General features: G+C 45.9%; 1 protein-coding gene across 2 annotated transcripts in view; it reads left to right on the top strand.

Moving 5' to 3' along the window:
- The window catches only part of adgrl1a (adhesion G protein-coupled receptor L1a), a 223,153-nt gene extending 207,434 nt beyond the window's left edge, over positions 1-15,719 (top strand). Inside the window, exons 24-25 of one of the 2 annotated variants that reach the window (XM_072675209.1) lie at positions 1,634-1,651; positions 1,993-15,719. In XM_072675209.1, the coding sequence (XP_072531310.1) occupies positions 1,634-1,651; positions 1,993-2,900 (926 nt within the window). In that variant the 3' untranslated portion in view covers positions 2,901-15,719. The remainder of the gene's footprint in view (positions 1-1,633; positions 1,652-1,992) is intronic. The other variant, XM_072675210.1, reaches the window with a different exon arrangement.
- Positions 15,720-18,337: the final 2,618 nt, after the last annotated feature.

Raw genomic sequence — 18,337 nt, forward strand, 5'->3', positions numbered from 1 at the left:
AGAGGGTGAGTGACAGCTGAGCGTGAGTAGCAGGTCCCTGGAGATTTGACACATGGAGTGTCTCGGTGTCTGAGTCTAATCTTTACCCTCAGTGTGCCGCGTGGCTTAGAGAGAGGGAGAGAGAGAGAGGGTGAGCGACAGAAAGAGAGAGAGAGAGAGAAAGAGAGAGAGAGAGAGAAGGATAGATGCCGTCTCCGTGTCGGAGGAGTGAAATCTAAGACAGCGTCGCTGTTGAATATTTTACACAGCTCTCTCTTGTGCTCTGGAATGCGTCAGGCTGACGGTCAACGAGCTCTCCACCCCGCAGCCGCCGGCACATTCTCACAATACCCTCACAGAGGAAGCAGGAGGAGGCCGTCATTAGAATGTCTAATTACTATCTCTCTCACTCTCAGCCTCTCTCTCTCAGTCTCTCTCTCACTTTCCGATGAGCGTTGATTAAAGTCATACCCGGCATTAATATTTAAAATAAGAGCTGCACCCACCCAGTGTGTGTGTGAGAGCGTCTTGTGCTCTCGCGCTGTACGGTGACAAGTTCAAAGGAAACCACGCTGCTGCCGCCGCACGAAAGGCGTGCAGGGAAATAATCATCGCTGAAGCTTTATGAAGTGCAGCATGAATTATGGATCTCGCGCCGCTCTCCGAACACTGACTCTGTCGCCCCTAATGGCTGATTGTGACGGAGTGACGGTGCCACAGGTCAGCCTGCGACTCGCCTCGCAAGCCAGACTCTGCCTGAGCCCCGAGAACCTCCAGCGTTGACCAAACAGGCCCCGTGACTGGCGTGCAAACCGACCAATCACAACCTTGCTGACAAAACATGGTGCTACAGCAAAAACAGACCCTTGTGAGACAAAGTGATGGCAGTGTTTGCCTAAGGGTAGGGTACAAGGGTGCACCAGGTGGGGTAGGGCTTTAATGTGAGCATATGTTCAGCTGAATGGTTTAATGCTCAATAAGCAAGTTCGGTCTTAAAGCTCTTGGCTCCTGCTTAGCTGGTATGGGCCAAAGGTTAGAGAAGCAGGCTTGAGACCACCAGAAGGTTGTTGGTTCAATTCCCAGAACTAGCTTCCACAGATAAGGTGCCCTTGAGCAAGACAGCAAACCGGCAGTCGCTCCCGGGTTCTTAGGTGGCTCCTCAAGTGTGCTTGCACTTGATAGAGATGGACCAGAATAAGGTGCTGCCACTATGACCCGAGGATTGCTGGTGTGAATCCTGGGTCATGCTGCCTGCCATCAGCAGCCAGAGCCAGAGAGAGCACAACTAGCCTCTTTGGGTGGGTCGATGGCCCCCTCTTTTCCCACATCATCCTGATGATGCTGATCCTGACCGGCATGGGCGTCTGCTAGCCAAAGCATCAGAGCTGGGTACCCAGCGCTTTCCACTGAGCGTGTTGGTGCCAGTGACGCTGCATCGGCAGCAGTTGGAAAACAGGCGGTGGATGGACCCTCCCAGGGTCGAGAACATTCCTTGTGATGGGGGAGAGTACTAAAATTGTGGAGGTAAAAATGTGTGGTTGAAGTGAATTGGGTTTAATGTGGAGGTCAGCAGAGATAATGAAGAATGTATCGAAGATTATATTCTCATTTATTTCTCTCTCTCTCTCTTTCTATTTCTCGCTCTGTCCCATAGGAACCTTCCGTGACCCAAGTAAGCCCTTTTCTTTCTTTTTCCCTGTCCCAAGGATTGCATTTTAACAGGCAATTCTACCTTTATGCTAATCTTCTCAGTGCAGTGAAGCCTTGTGTTTCTGTGTACACTTTTCCACCCTCTGCTAATAACTGCTCTGCCTTTCATAAACCTATTAATCTTGTGGTGGAGGTTTCTTTCCGCCATTATTGATTTAATCCCAGATTCTCTTGCTGTGAATCTCCGTCTTGATTAAAAAAGGTAATGAAGTGTTCACTCCACCCTTCTTTCCTCCCTCCCTCCGCTTTTCCCTGTTTCCCTCCCGCCCTCCACCCCTTCCTTCCCTTTCTCCCTGAACCCAGAAAGCACCCTGTCTAGGAACCGGGACCACGGAGGCATGGAGACCCTTCCACTGAACGGAAACTTCAACAACAGCTACTCCCTGCGCAGTGGCCCTGGCGGCCCGGGTGGTGGCAGCTGCGACTTCCTTGGGGGTGGAGACAGCCCTCCTCCCATCCTGAACCCACGAGGGGCGGAGACTCTGGGTGGCGTTCGCCGCAACCTGACGGACGCTGCTGCCTTGGAGAAGATGATCATCTCCGAGTTGGTGCACAACAACCTGCGAGGGGGTGGAGTTGTAGTCGGGGGCGGGGGCATGGACAGATCATGCGGCAGCCTGGCCCGAGGACACGGCCATGCCCACGTTGAGAGGGGTGTATCCAAACTGACAGTAACAGGCCAAGAAGAGGAGGACGAAGACTATCCGCAGCGGGACGGTCACGGCCAGCGTACGCCGCAGGATGTGGAGCTGCTGTACAAGGCGTTAGAGGAGCCGCTGCTGCTCCAGCAGTGCCGCGCACAGTCCGTGCTCTACCAGAGCGACCCAGAGGAGAGCGAGAGCTACACGGCCGAGAGCCTGGGCCACAGTGGCCACAGCGGGCACAGCGGGCACAGCGGGCACAGAGGAGCCCCGGAATCACCGGCTCGGGACTCGCTGTACACCAGCATCACCAACCTACGTGACTCGCCACCTTACCCGGACAGCAGCCCCGAGCCACTGGAGGTGGTGCCCCGCTCAGCTCAGCCGCCCCAGGAGCTCTACTACAGCTCGGGGCGTCCCGCCCTGGGCTCCCGTGGGGCACCCATGCAGACCTTCTACCAGCCGGCGGCAGCCAGGAGGCCCAGTGGCGAAGCGCACCCGGCCCCAGAGCCCCCGGCTAGCCACGGTGCAGAGGGCGACGGACAGATGCAGCTGGTCACCAGCCTGTGACGGACGGGATGTCCCGGCAAGGGAAGAGGGAAGAAGGAACAGGACGAGGATGACTGACAGAACGCGGCGAAGGCTCATGCTGATGCTGATGCTTTCCGGGTCCTCCCACCGACACTCTCTCGTCATTTTTGTTAGTTTTTCTTTGGTTCTTTCAAAGCGAGGGAGGTCAGGGAAAGCATAATCAGAGACAGGTCGCTTGGTCGCTGCGACAGCAGGCCATAGGCAGCTCGGCAACGGACCTACTTTCTCCCTCCTCCCTGCGACACACGCTCGCTCTCGCGCACACAGCCTCAGTTGACTCCCTGCCGTCCGTCAGCAACTGAGGACCTTTTCAACCACCACCCCCCTCCCTCTCTCCATCTACTTGAATTCAGTTTATGATACCTGTTATTTCCCCCCACCTTTTCTTTTTCCCGACTTCCTTCTTTCCTTATTATTTGCCAAGAGCTGTTACGCGAGGGGACGGGAAGGGGGTATTGCCTGTTCTGCTGCAGGGTGAAAAGAAAGAGAAAGACCTCCGTCTGAAAGCTCTTCACTGTTGCCAAAAATACCATTTTTTTCGAGCCAGAACACAAACTGGAACACACACATACAACATTTGCGCTCACACACGGACACACACACACAGACATGCTCACGTAAGTGCTTGTTACTGAACATCAGACCATGAACAACATGCGCTCATGAAAAAGGAACAAGGACTATTATTCAGAAGCAGGTAGCAGGGAGCTGCCTCTGTGGAGTTGCCTTTTATTCCCGCTCTCTCTCTCTCTCTCTCTCTCTCTCTCTCTCTCTCTCTCTATCTCTTTGTCTCTCACTCTGAACGGACGCTCATGTACAGAACTACAGCTGAGGCCTGGCACTTACTAGCCGCAGGTACGCAGAGAGTCTGCTGGACTCGCTAGCGAGGCGGAGGGCGAAACTTTTTGCGATTGCGTTCGCTCCCGGCTCCGGAGAGTGGCCGAGGCGGGTGGAGAAGAGACTGACCGCCCCCCTGCAGGCGTTTTTAAAAGTGGACGTTCCGTATCTCCCCTCCTGTGTCTTGGGTGCATGGAGAACTCTGCTTTCGTTTTGTTTTTGTTTGTTTGTTTGTTTGTTTGTTTGTTTGTTTTCTTCGTTTTTTGCAGTTTGCGAGCACCCCAAGCCCAGAGTCCTGTACATATGAACCACACGAGCAAGTTCTAACACCAATCCTATACTGTAAATAGAAGCAAAAAGCAACAAAAGAGTATCGACGACTATGAGAGGAGGTGATTTCTTGTACTGCAACGACAAAACATGCCGAACGAGTGGAAGGAAGGAAAACAACAACAACGACAACAATGAAATAAAGTCAAATGTTTGGGAATTTGTGACCTGAATGACACTTCCTCTCTCTTCCTCGCTCCCTCTGTCTCTTTCTCACTTTCCTTCACTCTCTCTTTTAGACTCTTAGAGAGCGAGAGAGTAAGAGAGTAAGAGCACGAGAGGAAGGAAGACAGAGAGAGAGAGAGAGAGAGAGAGAGAGAGAGAATCTGACCCTGGCACAATTTCTATGTAATATAACCCATTCCGTGGGCTCGCTAACCTCGTACATTCCCAGACCATTCATGGCAGTGAGATGGGAAAGGGGTCAGGGGGTTGGGATAGGGGTGGACACACTTGTGCCTCGGGTTTGGGTTGCGCAGGGCAGCGCTGGTGCATCGTGGGTTCTCTCGACAGCAGCCATAATGTAGTGCTGGTAGTGTCTTGTTAGACTGGGGTGATGTTTATATATACACACAGTCGTGTTATGACCTCCGAACCTCAGCTCGGATGTCGGTAGCAAGACGTCGCGGCATGGACTGGTAGGTGGTGGAAGTTGGTCATTATAGAGGTTAACTGCTTCACAGTGGCACGTCTGGACTACTCGCTGGAGTCGTTGTTCCCCTTTGGCATCAATGGCCGTGGGGCTCCACTGTTGGAGTATGCTCATTGTGGAGAAGTCTGTCCGTTGTCTGTGCGTCTTCACCACTGCAACACTAGAACATCCTGCAAAGGCAGTGGTTTCGGAGATGCTACCACTCTTTACCAGATTCCCTATTATCATGTCCCTTTGGACATCAGTCAGATTGCGTCGTTTTGCTACAACTGACTGGTGTGCCCGCTTATTTACACAAGCTGCAAACCTGGTCACGTGGCATCTGTCACGTCCCGGGTTGAGTATATTTCAAACCAGTGGTGGTCATAATGGCTGGGACAGTGGGCAAAAGGATGGTAGCATCTCAGAAACTGCTAACTTCCTGAGATGTTCTAGAGCTGGTGTACCGAGAATAGGCTTCTCGCACATTGACTGCCTCCCAACGGCATAACAGTGGTGCCTCACGGGCCGTTGATGCCAGAGGGGGATGTTGTGTGGCATCACCCTAATACAGTCCATGCCAGAACATCTGGCCAGCGTCATCCGAGCCAAGGGTGGTCATTCCCAGATGGACACAATTCCTCTGAGTAAGATGTGTTTTCTGTTTCCCAACAACAACAACAACAACAGCGTTGGAGCTGCGATTTGTATGTAAAGAGGATGTCTGGGTGTGTGTGTTTGTGTGTGTGTGTGTGTATGTTTTAAAAGTGTGTTTGTGCTTTTACTTGAGAGGCTATTTTTGGCAGGATTGCTGGACCCACAAATAAAGAGCAGAGTAAATTTATATGTATAAGAGGACACTATATTAACTCCCACTTCCGAGCCCTGGTCAGATGTTGCTAAAACTGTTGTTAAGTTTGGTTGCCATGGGAACTGGGACATTATATTGAAATAATAAATGTTTCGGTTCACTGGATGGTCCGTGTCAGCTTGTCGGAATATCCTCGCAAAATCAGATCATACTAGTCGACTGTGTTTCGTTGGTTACCAGCCATGTGAATACTTACCAGTATAGTGCTAACGTCTTTTTAGTGCTAAAGCTAAAGCTTAATCTTAATCTTAACATTACAATAAATACATAATGAATGAACCATATATTGGGATTGGATGGGATTGGATTTCCAAAGTTTTTCTCTAGGAAGCCCGGTACTTAGAGCTCCCACCCAGCACCTAGTATATCTAGTAAGTCCTTCATTAGATGAGCTGCTGGTGGAACTAAACTCATCCATACCCCAAAATAATGGAGTCAAACGTGGTTTCTTCTAACCAACATCTCAGCAACTTGGCATTCGGACAACTGACCACCGACGTTGTTTATTTGTGTTGATTCTAATGTTATATAGTGTTTTTCAATGGGGCTCCTGAGTGGCGCAACTGTCTAAGCGTTGGCGCAGCCATCATGAGATCGCAGGTTCGGTCCCTGGTGATGCCACAGCCATCCGCGATCATTTTCGCTCTCCTCTCTCTCTCTCTCTCTCTTTGGCTGGGTAAGATGGCCCTCCCTCTCCCCATCGCTTAGCATGATTCTAGCCAATGAGGTTTGAGTTTGTTGGCTGACGTGACAGAACTGGCGATTAGTGCTCTCCTCCCAGCGAGTTGATCTGTTCAATGATGATGTAATAGCTCCAATTCGAGAAGGTGCGGTGAGGCTACACGTGACTTGGTGCTAATCTCCCCCAGTGTTGGTAGTTGGCATTTTTTCGGGGCTGACCTTTTAAGACCTTTGAACCTTGATACTTACTATGATGGACCAGCTTGGTCTACTGTATTCATCTGGTGTCAGAGAATGCACTGGCTGCTGATCCTTCACAAGCCAGAAATTCACAGGTTTATGAAGACCCTCCAGTCACCCCATTAGCGTCTGTTAGGAGGGCAGACGTCCGTGCTGTGAGATGGGATTACTGTATGAATATGATTAAGGGGGTGTTCAGACAGCACCTGCATCAGTATGGGAATTGTGGGCTGACGCTTCATGTTTCATGTCTGCTGATCCTGATACATTTAAAGCTCTCCTGTAGACCAATCAGGATTGAGGAACAATAAAGCTAGTTTTGAAATCTGCAATTTACTGTGTTCCAATAATCAGTTCTTGAAATACAGTAAATTGTAGTTTTCAACACTTGTCTGGTCGACTGACCTGTCAATCAATTGCTTCTTTTTTACCTTTTTTTGTCACCTGAACGCTGCTTGAGCTCCTTAACCTCTGAACAACCCAGGGTGAAATTACACACCTGTAGGTGAACCTACAAATCTGTGCAGACGTTCAGTAGCCTATAGACGTCTGCACACACAGTGTATCAGCACATAACGTTGTCAATAGGGGGCAGTGTCATTTTTTAAACCGAAATGTACAGTACCAGTCAAAAGTTTGGACATCTGCTTGAATGCATGCATTTGATCCAATTGCTAGGGTGACCATTTATTATTTTTTTGTTTATTATTAGATAAATTATCATTTATTTATTTATTTTGTTTTCCTAAATAAAAAGAGGACATCTAGGAACACACAGGTGTCCACCATAGGATAGGATGTCGTGGCTGAGGGGTTTCAAGTGAGCCAAATAAGGTCTGATGGTCTAATGGTCTGATCATATTGGCTACAAAGGCTAGTTATTTGTCTTTTGCTAAGTGAGTAAATGTGTATGTATTAATGTACACTGTACATGTACATGGTTTGAGAGGTATTTCCACCCCTCACACATACACACTGCCACCGTCCTGCAACCTACTGGAAACCTTCCATTCATAACGTCCTAATTAGGTTAGGTTGGATACTAGTGTGTCCCCAGTGACCTCTTTTAAAATAAAATAAAATAAAATAATATATATATATATATATATATATATATATATCACCCTTGCATTTGGATCAAATGTTTTTAAGATGACCAGCAAACTTTTGAAAGCCTTTAAAAAGTTTCCTGTTGTTTTTATAGAGAGAAAATGGAGTGAAACACTGGATGCAGTAATGATTTAGTTCAGCCGTTTTGTTTAGTTCTGTTTTTGATTTTCTCTACAACCTACAACAATACAAGACATACAGTCCTGTGACAAAATTTTAGACATCCAAACATAAATAAATAAAATATTTATGCCATTTATTATAGCAGTCAGTGTACTTTCCTTGTATCTACAACATGGCATGAGAATGTTACAGGAGAAAGAAAACAAGACCTTTACAATACTATGTAAACTGACAGATTCACTGTCAGAAAGTTAATGTATCATGATGAATTGACCAATGGAAATGCTCCAAATAATAAAAAAGTTTAATTAATTATATTTAAATTAATTCTTTTAATTATAGTAAAATTTAATAAATGTAAAATAATTTCAATATAAATATTTTTTAAATAAATGTATTGTACATGTTGAATTCCATTAAAGACTAATATGGTTTTTACCTTCTTCTGTAAAGTAAAGTAAAGTAAAATAAAGTTTTGTTGAGACTTTATGATTATGATTTATGTTTATATAATTACAATTGACCCAAACAAACATAAAAGGAATATTACAAACATGACAAAAAAATACCTTGTGATTTTGAGTTTAATTCCATCACCAGCTCACCTGATTTAACCTAGTACTGATCAGATAAACCAGGTATGGGATGATAAAAATACAGAACCACCAGAACGAGAAGTTTATGAAGTTAAAGCTTAAATGAAAATCAGTAAACAGATGCTTTTTTATTCTTCCTTTCGATTTTTTCAGGTGCTTATAACTTATGCACAGTACTGTACCTCCCTCATTAGCTGATCAGCCGCAGTTTCACACAACACATAGGACCTGTCCCAACGTCCACACCTGCGGTTTGTTTGTTTTTCTTAACTACACACTAAAGACATACTGCTGCATTCATCAAAAGTGGGGAAGATCTTGTGTTTGAAGAGTGGCAGAAAATTGTATCAGATGCTAGATGTAAGCAAAATTCCTTTCAGATGTTTCCAAAATTGCAAGCGTTGTAACCTAAAACTGTCCAATAAGGAAAACAAGCTCTCCCACTGGTGGCAACATCAGAAGTAGAACTAATGGCTTAACACATAAAAGATATAAGTTAAAACAAGTGATGTGTGCACCAACAACCACTTAATGCTGATAAATGACACTTTTACCATTCCAAACCTGGCTAGTGCGCCCCCTAGAGGTAAAAAAAAAAACAGTTCTGTTGCGTATGTAACTCCCCCCTCAGTTATTAATGAAATAGTGAGGATTTTCGCCTCTGCTATGTGGTGGTGGGTGTCAACCCTCTAAACGTTGGCGGTCCCACTTGTTGACAGAAGCAGAAACAGAAAGGTCTCTGATGATTAAGAACTGACCGAGGAATCCTCCAATCACATTCCAGATTGGTTACCAGAGACAAATGAACGCAAACACCAGTGGGAGTTATAGGACATAGTCCCAGAGCGGTCCAGCGGACTAAGGCGCTGTCACCGTGATCCAAGGGCTGCTGGTTTGAATCATATTCCCAGGTGTTGTTTCCTGCCATCAGCAGCCAGAGCCTAAGAGAGCACAACTGGCCGGCTGGCACACTCTCGCTCTCTCCCCACAGCACTTCAGTGTGGCGATGGCCAGCACGGGCATCTGCTAGTCGATGCATGAGAGCAGGGTACCCGGGCAAGGCACGTTCCTCCTGGTTGCTTAGTGACGTTGCATCGGCAGCAGTTCGTAAAGAAGAGGCGGCTGGTTGCACATGTATCAGAGGGGGCATGTGTCAGTCCTCACCCTCTTGAGTGTCGGGGGCCTTCCATGTGCTGGGGAGAGGACTAAGGAGCAATTTGGATAATTGGCTTTTTTTATCATTGAGGAAGAAAACTGTAGAAAAATAATTGATGTGTATTTATGTGTCACTTTTATTTATTTATTCGCTTCTTCGTTTATTCATGGCCGGGACTTTTTACTGGGCTGAAAGCGTAGAGAGAGAGAGAGAGAGACAGAGAGAGAGAGAGAGAGAGATGGAGTATATATGTATGTTTCATGGCAGTCTGGGGAACAGTGGGAGTCAATATTAGAGCAGTGTTGAGGCTGGGTTGTGTTTGGAGATCTGTTTGAAGCAGCAGGGCACAGACACCTGCCTTACACTCATAAACAGAGAGCAGGAAGGTGGTGCATCCTCAATACACCATTATTCAGTCGCAGCGTCACCTCTCTCTCCCTGTCTCTCTCTCTCTCTCTCTCTCTCTCTCTTTTCCCCTCTACTCAACTTCTCTGAGTCTTCTTAGGGGACGTGTGTGCAATACAGTGCATGGGAACTCGTATAAATGGCTAATTTGTGTGTGTGTGTGTGTGTGTGTGTGTGTGTGTGTGTGTGTGTGTGTACTCATTTTCTTGTTCAAATGAGGACACATTCGAGAATGCACACCTACGACTTCAGGACGTGTTGCAACTTGAGGACATAAATTGATGTCCTGATTTGTCCTTCAGCTATAAAAGTACAGTAACCTGTACAAATGATTCATGGGTCTCTGTGGAGTCGTCTGTGTGTGTGTGTGTGTGTGTGTGTGTGTGGGGGTTTGCCTACCATGCGAATGGCAGTCCTGTATTAAAGCTGAAGCACAACTGATTGGCCCTTTTCTTCTTCCCTTTGTCTTTCTCCAAACACGTGACCCCACACTTTTGCTCTCGTTGCTTTTCTGGCAGAAGTGTCCCGTGTTGATGTAGGAGTGGTAGGTAATGGTAGGGGCCGGCGCTTTGTCTGGTCAGCAAGTATGACCACTTGAATGTATCCTTATGGTAAAGTTACAGTGAAAGAGTGCGGCTGAAAGATGCCCTCTGGCGATGCATTCTCATGAGTCATGGCCCTCTCCACACCTGCTGTAGCAAACACTCTCTCTCTCTCACTCTCTCTCTCTCACTCTCTCTCTCTCTCTCTCTCTCTCTCTCACTCTCTCTCTCTCTCTCTCTCTCTCTCATTCTCTCTCTCTCTCGCGCTGTCTCTCGGCTCGGGGGAGAGACTGTTTACCGCCCCTTACATCCCTCGGGATGGCCGATGTGCGTCACACTGCGTGTCTCTCTGCGTCCTCTCTGGTTCTCTCTCTCTCTCTCTCTCTCTCTCTCACTCTTGCTCTATCTTTCTCTCTCTCTCTCTCTCTCCTGCTGGTAACACCTTATTTTGATGTCCCGCTGATGCTTAAAATGGTACAGGGAATAATAACCCACAGCAAACACAATTTGAGAGACATTTTGTGGGTAACCATTCAGAACTGTTGAGAATTTATTCTGAAATATATTATATAATATAATAATTTGGAGTTTTTTCTGCAAAGAAACAGTACTTTATCATACCTGCTCCAGTGTTCTGCCCCCTTCTCTTGTTGTTAACCGGATAGAAGGATAATAAAGAAACTGCTGATTTATTCTCTGTGTATTTTAGACCCATTAAAGGGCCCATATCATGAGGACCAGATTGTCCTCACATTCAAATCAGCATTATAACATTATTATTATTATTACATGATTATTATTATTATTACATCATATCAGCATACACTCACTTATTTACTTGAAATTAGTCACATGTTAAATTTCCTTTTTACTCTTCAGGTTCACAGTAATTTTGTTCCGCATTCTGTGACATGATATTCTTCAATTTAGTTTCTAAATGCCATTTTTGTGAGGAATTATTTTTATGAGTTATGTCGTTTTACTACAGGAGGTCTGTGAAATGTACAACATTGATAATCCAGTGAGATTCACCAGCAAGTTGGTTAAAAATTTGAGAACTTAGGTCAATTATAAAGAGCACTCAGAATTATTATTAATATCTAATTACAGTGGCATGCAAATGTGCGGTCACATCCTTGATCAAATTGTATGTGAATACTGAATAGCTAAATGATTTCCAAAAGGTAAATACAGAATTTATAATAATTACTTTTTTATTTCTTCTCTTTTCACAAAAATCAAAAAAGTGAAAGGGCTTATGTGCATTTTAAAGGCAGCTAGGAGTCCAAACATGCCACTGTAACCATCTTTTTTATTTTTCCTTATTTTGAATTTTTGACCTTTTAGCCTCCATCCCCTTCAGTCTCCTCAATCCCCTTTGCCCTTTCTCTTCTGTCCCGTGTACTGCATCGCTTTCGCAGGCCTTTAGCTGTATGGCAGTTATGGAGAGTGGCGTTTCAATTAGTCTGAGGCTTTGTTTACATGACGCTGACAGAATAACAAAGTTGAGTGTGGGGGCTAATGATAGTGATTATACAGTATAAAGCGCCGCAGGACTTAAACTCTGCTCCGGGGGATTCCTACCACCTCCGAAATCCCTAACACAACCCCTGATTATCATAATAATACTGAGAACTATAATCTAGCCATATCAACCCACTGAGCACTCGCCTCTCTCTCGCTCTTGTCTCTCGCTCTTTCTTTTTTTTCACCCGCCCATTCCCATTCCTCTTTGAGGGCCCGGGAGCGCCGGGATTCTCTGTTCTTTTCTGAAAGACGCCACACAAAGACTCGACTTGTTTCGGTGCACTCCTGATTCCATGTGGAAATGGAGAGTGTTGAACAGAATAGCCACTAGACAAGCTGGACGGTGCTACGACCTTCCTCCAGCGAGCAGGAGCCAATCACAAAAACGTTCAGGAATACAGGATTTTGAAGGATTTTGAAGGGTCTTGACACAAATGCTGAGATGATCATTTAAATGCTCTTCAGAAAGTTCTCAAATGTTATGTTAAAGTCTTAATTAAGGTCTCTGGATAAAGAAATTAGTCACCTTCGTGAACTTCAGGCTCCTGCAGATGGCACTGCATGAGTATGATCGAGCTATAAATACCTGCAGGGCGTGTGGCAGGATTCATAGTTTGAGAGAAGGTGGTACAGTGCAGTGAACGTCTCGTTCAATATGTGGAAAAAGGGTCACATAGCAGACAGTTTTCTCGATTGCTAAAAAGGAATGATTGCATTTGGGTGTGCCAAAGGTAATAGTGGAAAGGAAGCAGCTAAATAAACAGGTGTATACAGAAGCATACGGTCATACCGGTCTACCAGCAGTGGCAAAAATCCTAGTCTGCAGTAAATTCTCGTCAGAATCATGACCGAAAGACACTGACAGACAGGGAAGGGGCTGCTGGTGGGAATGAAAATTATTTCCAGGCAAGAATTGCTTCTAGAAGTCAACGCAGGGAACTGCATACCATAAACATATGGAGCACAGTGGCACGCAAGAGGCATTTGCTCATATCTGTTCAAGAATGATGAGAATTTCCTGCAGACTGGAGCTCAACCCTGAGGGTACATCTGAGGGTACAACCCTACTAACAAGCAAGGTTCCAGTCTAGTGACAGTTTGGTATCATTTTTTGGAGGGCTAAGGCTTCTTCAGCAAATTCCAAGGTGATATCAGTGCAGTGCAGCCTACAGTTTTGAGGCTTACCATGTCAACTCTTTCAGCCTAAAACAAGCCAAAACATCTTAAAATTGGTTTCTAAAGAAATGGTAAGAAAGAAAATCGAGGTCTAAAGGCACTTTCTTAAGGCACTTGGCCCCACCGTCCCTCTGTGCAAGTGCCACCAGCCCACTTTCACCTTGCTGCTGACCCTCGCGCAAGCCTTCCATGTTCCTTTTATACCTTCTAATCCTGATGTCCAATCACCGGTCCTCTGTGCACCCGGGAGCCGTTGCTGCTCACAGCAATAACAAGCAAAGAGGAGGGGGAAAAAAACGTCAATACAAGTTAGTGCGAGCTCCTGGCCTAGTCGCTTGTGGAGTCCACAGCCACCCTGCCTCTGATGGGGAGATAACAGGTGAAGAGTGGAGTAAATGCTTCGTTTTGAAGTCCTCCCTCTCCGCCGAGAGAAGCTAGAGGTTATCGGCCACCTCTGATTGCGATCACTCAGGCGCTGCGAGATCAAGTCTCTCTGCGAGCTCGGAGCCACTTGAGCGCTGCCGCAGGTAGCTCCAGAGAGTGGACTCTCCTGTCTATACTGCCACACACAACAGACCACAGAGCAAGCACAGGGGAGACAAGGACTGTGGCTTGACTTTACCGCTGAGTGTTTTTAAAAAAAATAATAATAAACAGGAATGTAAACAGTAATAAAGTAGTACTATTTTGTTATCAGTCTTCTTGTTAACGTGTCTACGCTATATTCAGTATACCTACAGTATATCATAGTTTTTAAAAGTACCTAGGACTATGACATGGACCAAGTGAAGAATGAAGCCTGACTGTGCCGTTGTGTCTTTTTGTGTCAAGGAGCTAGCTGTCCTTCAGGCTGAATCCATGGCTTGATTAAGCGTTTAGAGCGGTTAACTGATCCACAGCAATGGGACACTGACGGCCTTCTATCAGCGTTCCATACAACTGACAACTGGGCCTCTGGTCTGAGACCAAATTACACCCTCCCACACAGAAGGTCACACATACACACACGATCCAAGCCAGGGTTGGTTAGTTTTCTAGTCCAGTGAAGACGTAGAGATTATACAAGAAATTAATCGTTTACATGTGAAACGTTTGTCCATGTAGGAGTAAGCTGGAGCTTTGCTCTTCTGTCCATTTTGGTATGCCTCTCGACTGTGTGTTTGCATATCCAAGCATGCATTACCCACAGGAGAGTTTAAAAAACAAAAGGGTCAGGGGGGTGGGGGGGGGTGTTCCTAAAGATTCAACAATGGTCTGTAAATTTTAAGTTTGTTTAAGTTTTTGACCGGTTCTTCAGGGTTCTTCAGGGGATCCTGATGGGCCTTTCCAACAGAGCATTCAGAGTAAGCTGTAAAACAGGGGTGATCAATTCTGGTCCTGGAGGGCAAGAGTCCAAGCCAATTTGGTCGTTTCCCTACTCTAACAGATCGAATTGACCTGGTAATTAACTGAGAGGTTGAATCAGGTATGTTTGAGCAGGCAAATCACCAAAGGAACTGTGGCTAAAGTTGATGAGAATTGATGATTCCTGCTGTAAAGTGTCCTGGAAGGTGAAGGATGGAAGGTGTGTTGTGAGCTGTGGCTACGTGCCTTCCATCCATGACCACAAGGCTGTAATCTCCTGGAACGCCAAAGAAATCATGTGAAAGCTTGTGATGGAAAAATGACTTTCTGGTTGCTCTTGCTTTTGGGTGTGGAGAACCCTGTAGGGCCTACCAGGTTCTTCAGCTTCTGCGTTCCAGGAAAAGGTTCATCAGGTACCACCTGGTGTGCCTTTCCCCTTGACGAGTGTAAAGGAAAACAGAGGTAGCACCACTTTTGGACTTGTGCCTGTCTTGCAGAGGAGTGCTGGGCTTTAATCCTTTAATTCTGTGCAGAGCACAATATCAGTCAGTCAGGGTTTGCCAGAGTCTGAGCCAGGTGGTAGTCTGTGCCTGGAGAGCCACAGGGTTGCACTAAAGTACCTGACCCAACTCTGCAAGGGCTTGCTTGGTCGCTAGCCAGTCGAGCTGTGTCACGTGTGATGGACAGATGAAACATCCATAAATTCTGCAGTTCTGTGGCCCTACAGGAGTAGGATGAAACTCCCCCGGCCTAAGTTGTAACAGGGTATAACAAGGGAGCTCTGTAGTAGATATAGCTAGGTTGCTCCATGCTCAGGCAGCATTGGAAACACTGCATGGGTCATGCATGCAAGATTGGCAAGATTGGATGCGTTTGAAGGTGCAAGGGGTGATCTGTTAACGCATGTGATGGGTAGCCAGCTGGGAACCATGTGAGAACCATCAACTCCTGATTGAGTTTTCCTGTTCTGTGTTTTTTCTGTTTACTTTGAAATCTTACAGACTGATTAACAGTGCTCTGCCAATTCCGTTGTAACAGGGGAGGGGATGAAGTTAAGACCCTAACTTACTGTTTTCTTTTACAAAGAATGATCCATGTGTTTGATTTTCCCACCATTGCTTTTTGAGAGCTGTCTGGGCCAAAGGGGATGGGGTCCTGTAAGCATTTGCGTCTTTGCAGGTCAGTTCGACCCTGTATCAGCACATATTAATAAAAAAAATAAACTGAAACCCAACGTGATTCATCTCCTGTCTCTATGCACAGTGCCTTGTTGAGCTGATTGCAGCCTCAACTAACACAGCAATGGTCTGCAATTTGTATTATTGTGTTGCTGGGTACCAGTTTCATGTGCCTTGTATGACCACTCCTCTGTTGGAGGAATGTCTAACTTCAGGCAGTCTACTCATTAAATACTACTCTTTCTTTCATCGCTCATTAATAATCTCAGTGCCTTGGAGCGGGGTAATATGGACAAGGTGAACGATTTGTATGCTCCAACACAATTAATCCCTCACCAGTCCAGTCTGTTTTAATTAGAGCTGTAAGCTGCACCCTATACGTCGTGTCTTATTGCTTTCGATTGCTGGCTCAAGCGCAGAAGCTCCATGATTCTCAACTTAAAGCTCTGCTTTTGGATGCCGATTAACTAAGAGCTGCCTTCCCTTGTAGTCGGAGCCAAGGAGGTTTACCTCCCAACAAAAAAAAAAGGCCTTCTGTTAGATGTCAAAAAACGAAAACAACCCTAAGTGCTAATTCCCGCTGCTGATTTATTCTCAGGAAGGCCGAGAGGGGTCACCATATCTGTCAGTGATAGTGCGTTTAACCTCTCCAGCACACCCTCACAGGCGAGGGAACCAGGCAAGCAACTCCTTTTCTTACTTGCGCTCTTTTGATCCGAATATGCATATGTAAATGAGACACCGGAGACTCTGGTGAAGGCTGGTGAAAGCGACTGTCTCACTTTCTCTCTCTCTCTCTCTCTCTCTCTCTTTCTTTCTCTGCCCAAGAAACAAAACAAAAACTCTTCCAAAAGAATCGGGAGGGAGACAAACGCATTCTCGCAGGGATCTGACGCCCACTCAGGCCACGTTATCGCTTGGCCACCACACCTACTCACCTTGGACAGGCACCAGCTAGAGTCTGCTTACGTATCAAAAAAGCTTGGCTGGAGCATTTCGCCTTGTGTTTGCTTGTTTGTTTGTTTGTGGGTTTTTTTAGATGAAACCAAAAGCAGTTGAGTTTTTGCAGTACTTAAGACTCCTCAACTTGGACGTACCAGTCAATGCCGTGGGTTGATCTAGAGAATGGGTGCTCAGTCCAGATCATGGAGATCTACCAGTCTTGAAAGTTCTGAGCGAACCCCCTGATCTAAAAGCTTAGATTCAAGTGTTTGGAATAATGTTATGTAAAGTCGCTGCCTAAGAAGTGCCACTGGTGTGAGAATTAACTTCCAAAAACTACAGTGCTAAATATAAAAATATGCTTTGAAGTGCCCCCCAACATGTAGTTTTCAGCCAACAACAAGGTCTCAGCATATGTGGAACTGCAAGCCTGGTGGAAAAGCATCCCAGATGGCTGCTCATGAAACAGCTTGAGAGAATGCTAAGAATATGAAAAGCTGCCTCAAGGCAAAGGTAGTGCTGTAGTACTCGACAAATGTCTGGACTCAACGTTTTTTCTAGAATTTCAGGCTTGTCATGGTATCTAAATTTCTGTTTATCTCTAAAGTCAAGTCAAATTTATTTGTATAGTGCTTTTTACAACTGTTGTCATAATTAGTAATTAGTAAAAGACACAGACAAAAAAGTAATAACGTAAGAAGACATGAAGGATCCAAGACCCCCAGTGAGCCCCAACGGCGACAGTGGCAAGGAAAAACTCCCTCAGAGCTGGAGGAAGAAACCTTGGGAGGAACCAAGATTGTTAATAGTGGTGATATTATTAATAGTGGCAGATAGTTACGAGTCCATTTAGGTTTTAACATGGTCATTAGATAGGTAGCAGTGGTTGGCAAGTGAGCCGCTGGTCTGCTATGGGTGGTGGTGGGTGGTTGGGGCTGCTGGTTGGACCGATAGGTGGCAGCTGGTCTGACACAGGTAGAGGGGACATCAGCAGGCAATCTTCCAGCAGGTCGGGCTGGGTGACCATTTACTCGGAGAAGGTAAAAAGAGAGAGTTAGTTCTGAGAGGATTTTATAGAGAGCAGAGAATGTTGAGCAGTATCAGAGTGTGTCTGACGACTCCGGCAGGTCTGACTGTAACAGCCTCATTAAAAGGAGAGAGCGAGAAGGTAGCACAGACACGGGAGCACCCTGAAACTCTAGCATACATCTGCTCCACCGTCCACAAACCATCCTTAAAGGAAGAGGTCTTTAACTCTGGACCAACGATGAATTCAGTTTCCAGTCCTGGATTCATAATTAGTTAAATTTTTCTGAGGGGACTGATTGGCCAAGGACATTCCTAACAGGCATCACAACAGGTCCGGAAGTGAACCTCTGCATTAATTCTTTGGGCTGTAAGGTCTTGACTCAGTCCTGCTCTCATTTGGATTCAGCCTTGACTATGTTTTTGCATTCTATAGACTTGGTCTTCTCTCAAACTCCTCCTAAAACTGGTAGCTGTAGTTTCAGATGGTCTAAGCTAGTCTTTGATGGTCAAGGTATTTGAAAAGCTGGTCATCTAGACAGCTATTGATCAGCATAGTGTTTGTTGCATTTGATTTTGGTCATGTTTGTAGACTAGCTAAACCATCAGACTAGATTTACCCAATGCTTGGTCGACCAGCTTCATCCGGCTTGAGCTGGCCAGGCTGTTTTTTCAGCAGGGTAGTCAGTCTTTGCTCAACT

Source organism: Salminus brasiliensis, chromosome 3, assembly GCF_030463535.1.
Source record: "Salminus brasiliensis chromosome 3, fSalBra1.hap2, whole genome shotgun sequence".
Classification (NCBI taxonomy): domain Eukaryota; kingdom Metazoa; phylum Chordata; class Actinopteri; order Characiformes; family Bryconidae; genus Salminus; species Salminus brasiliensis.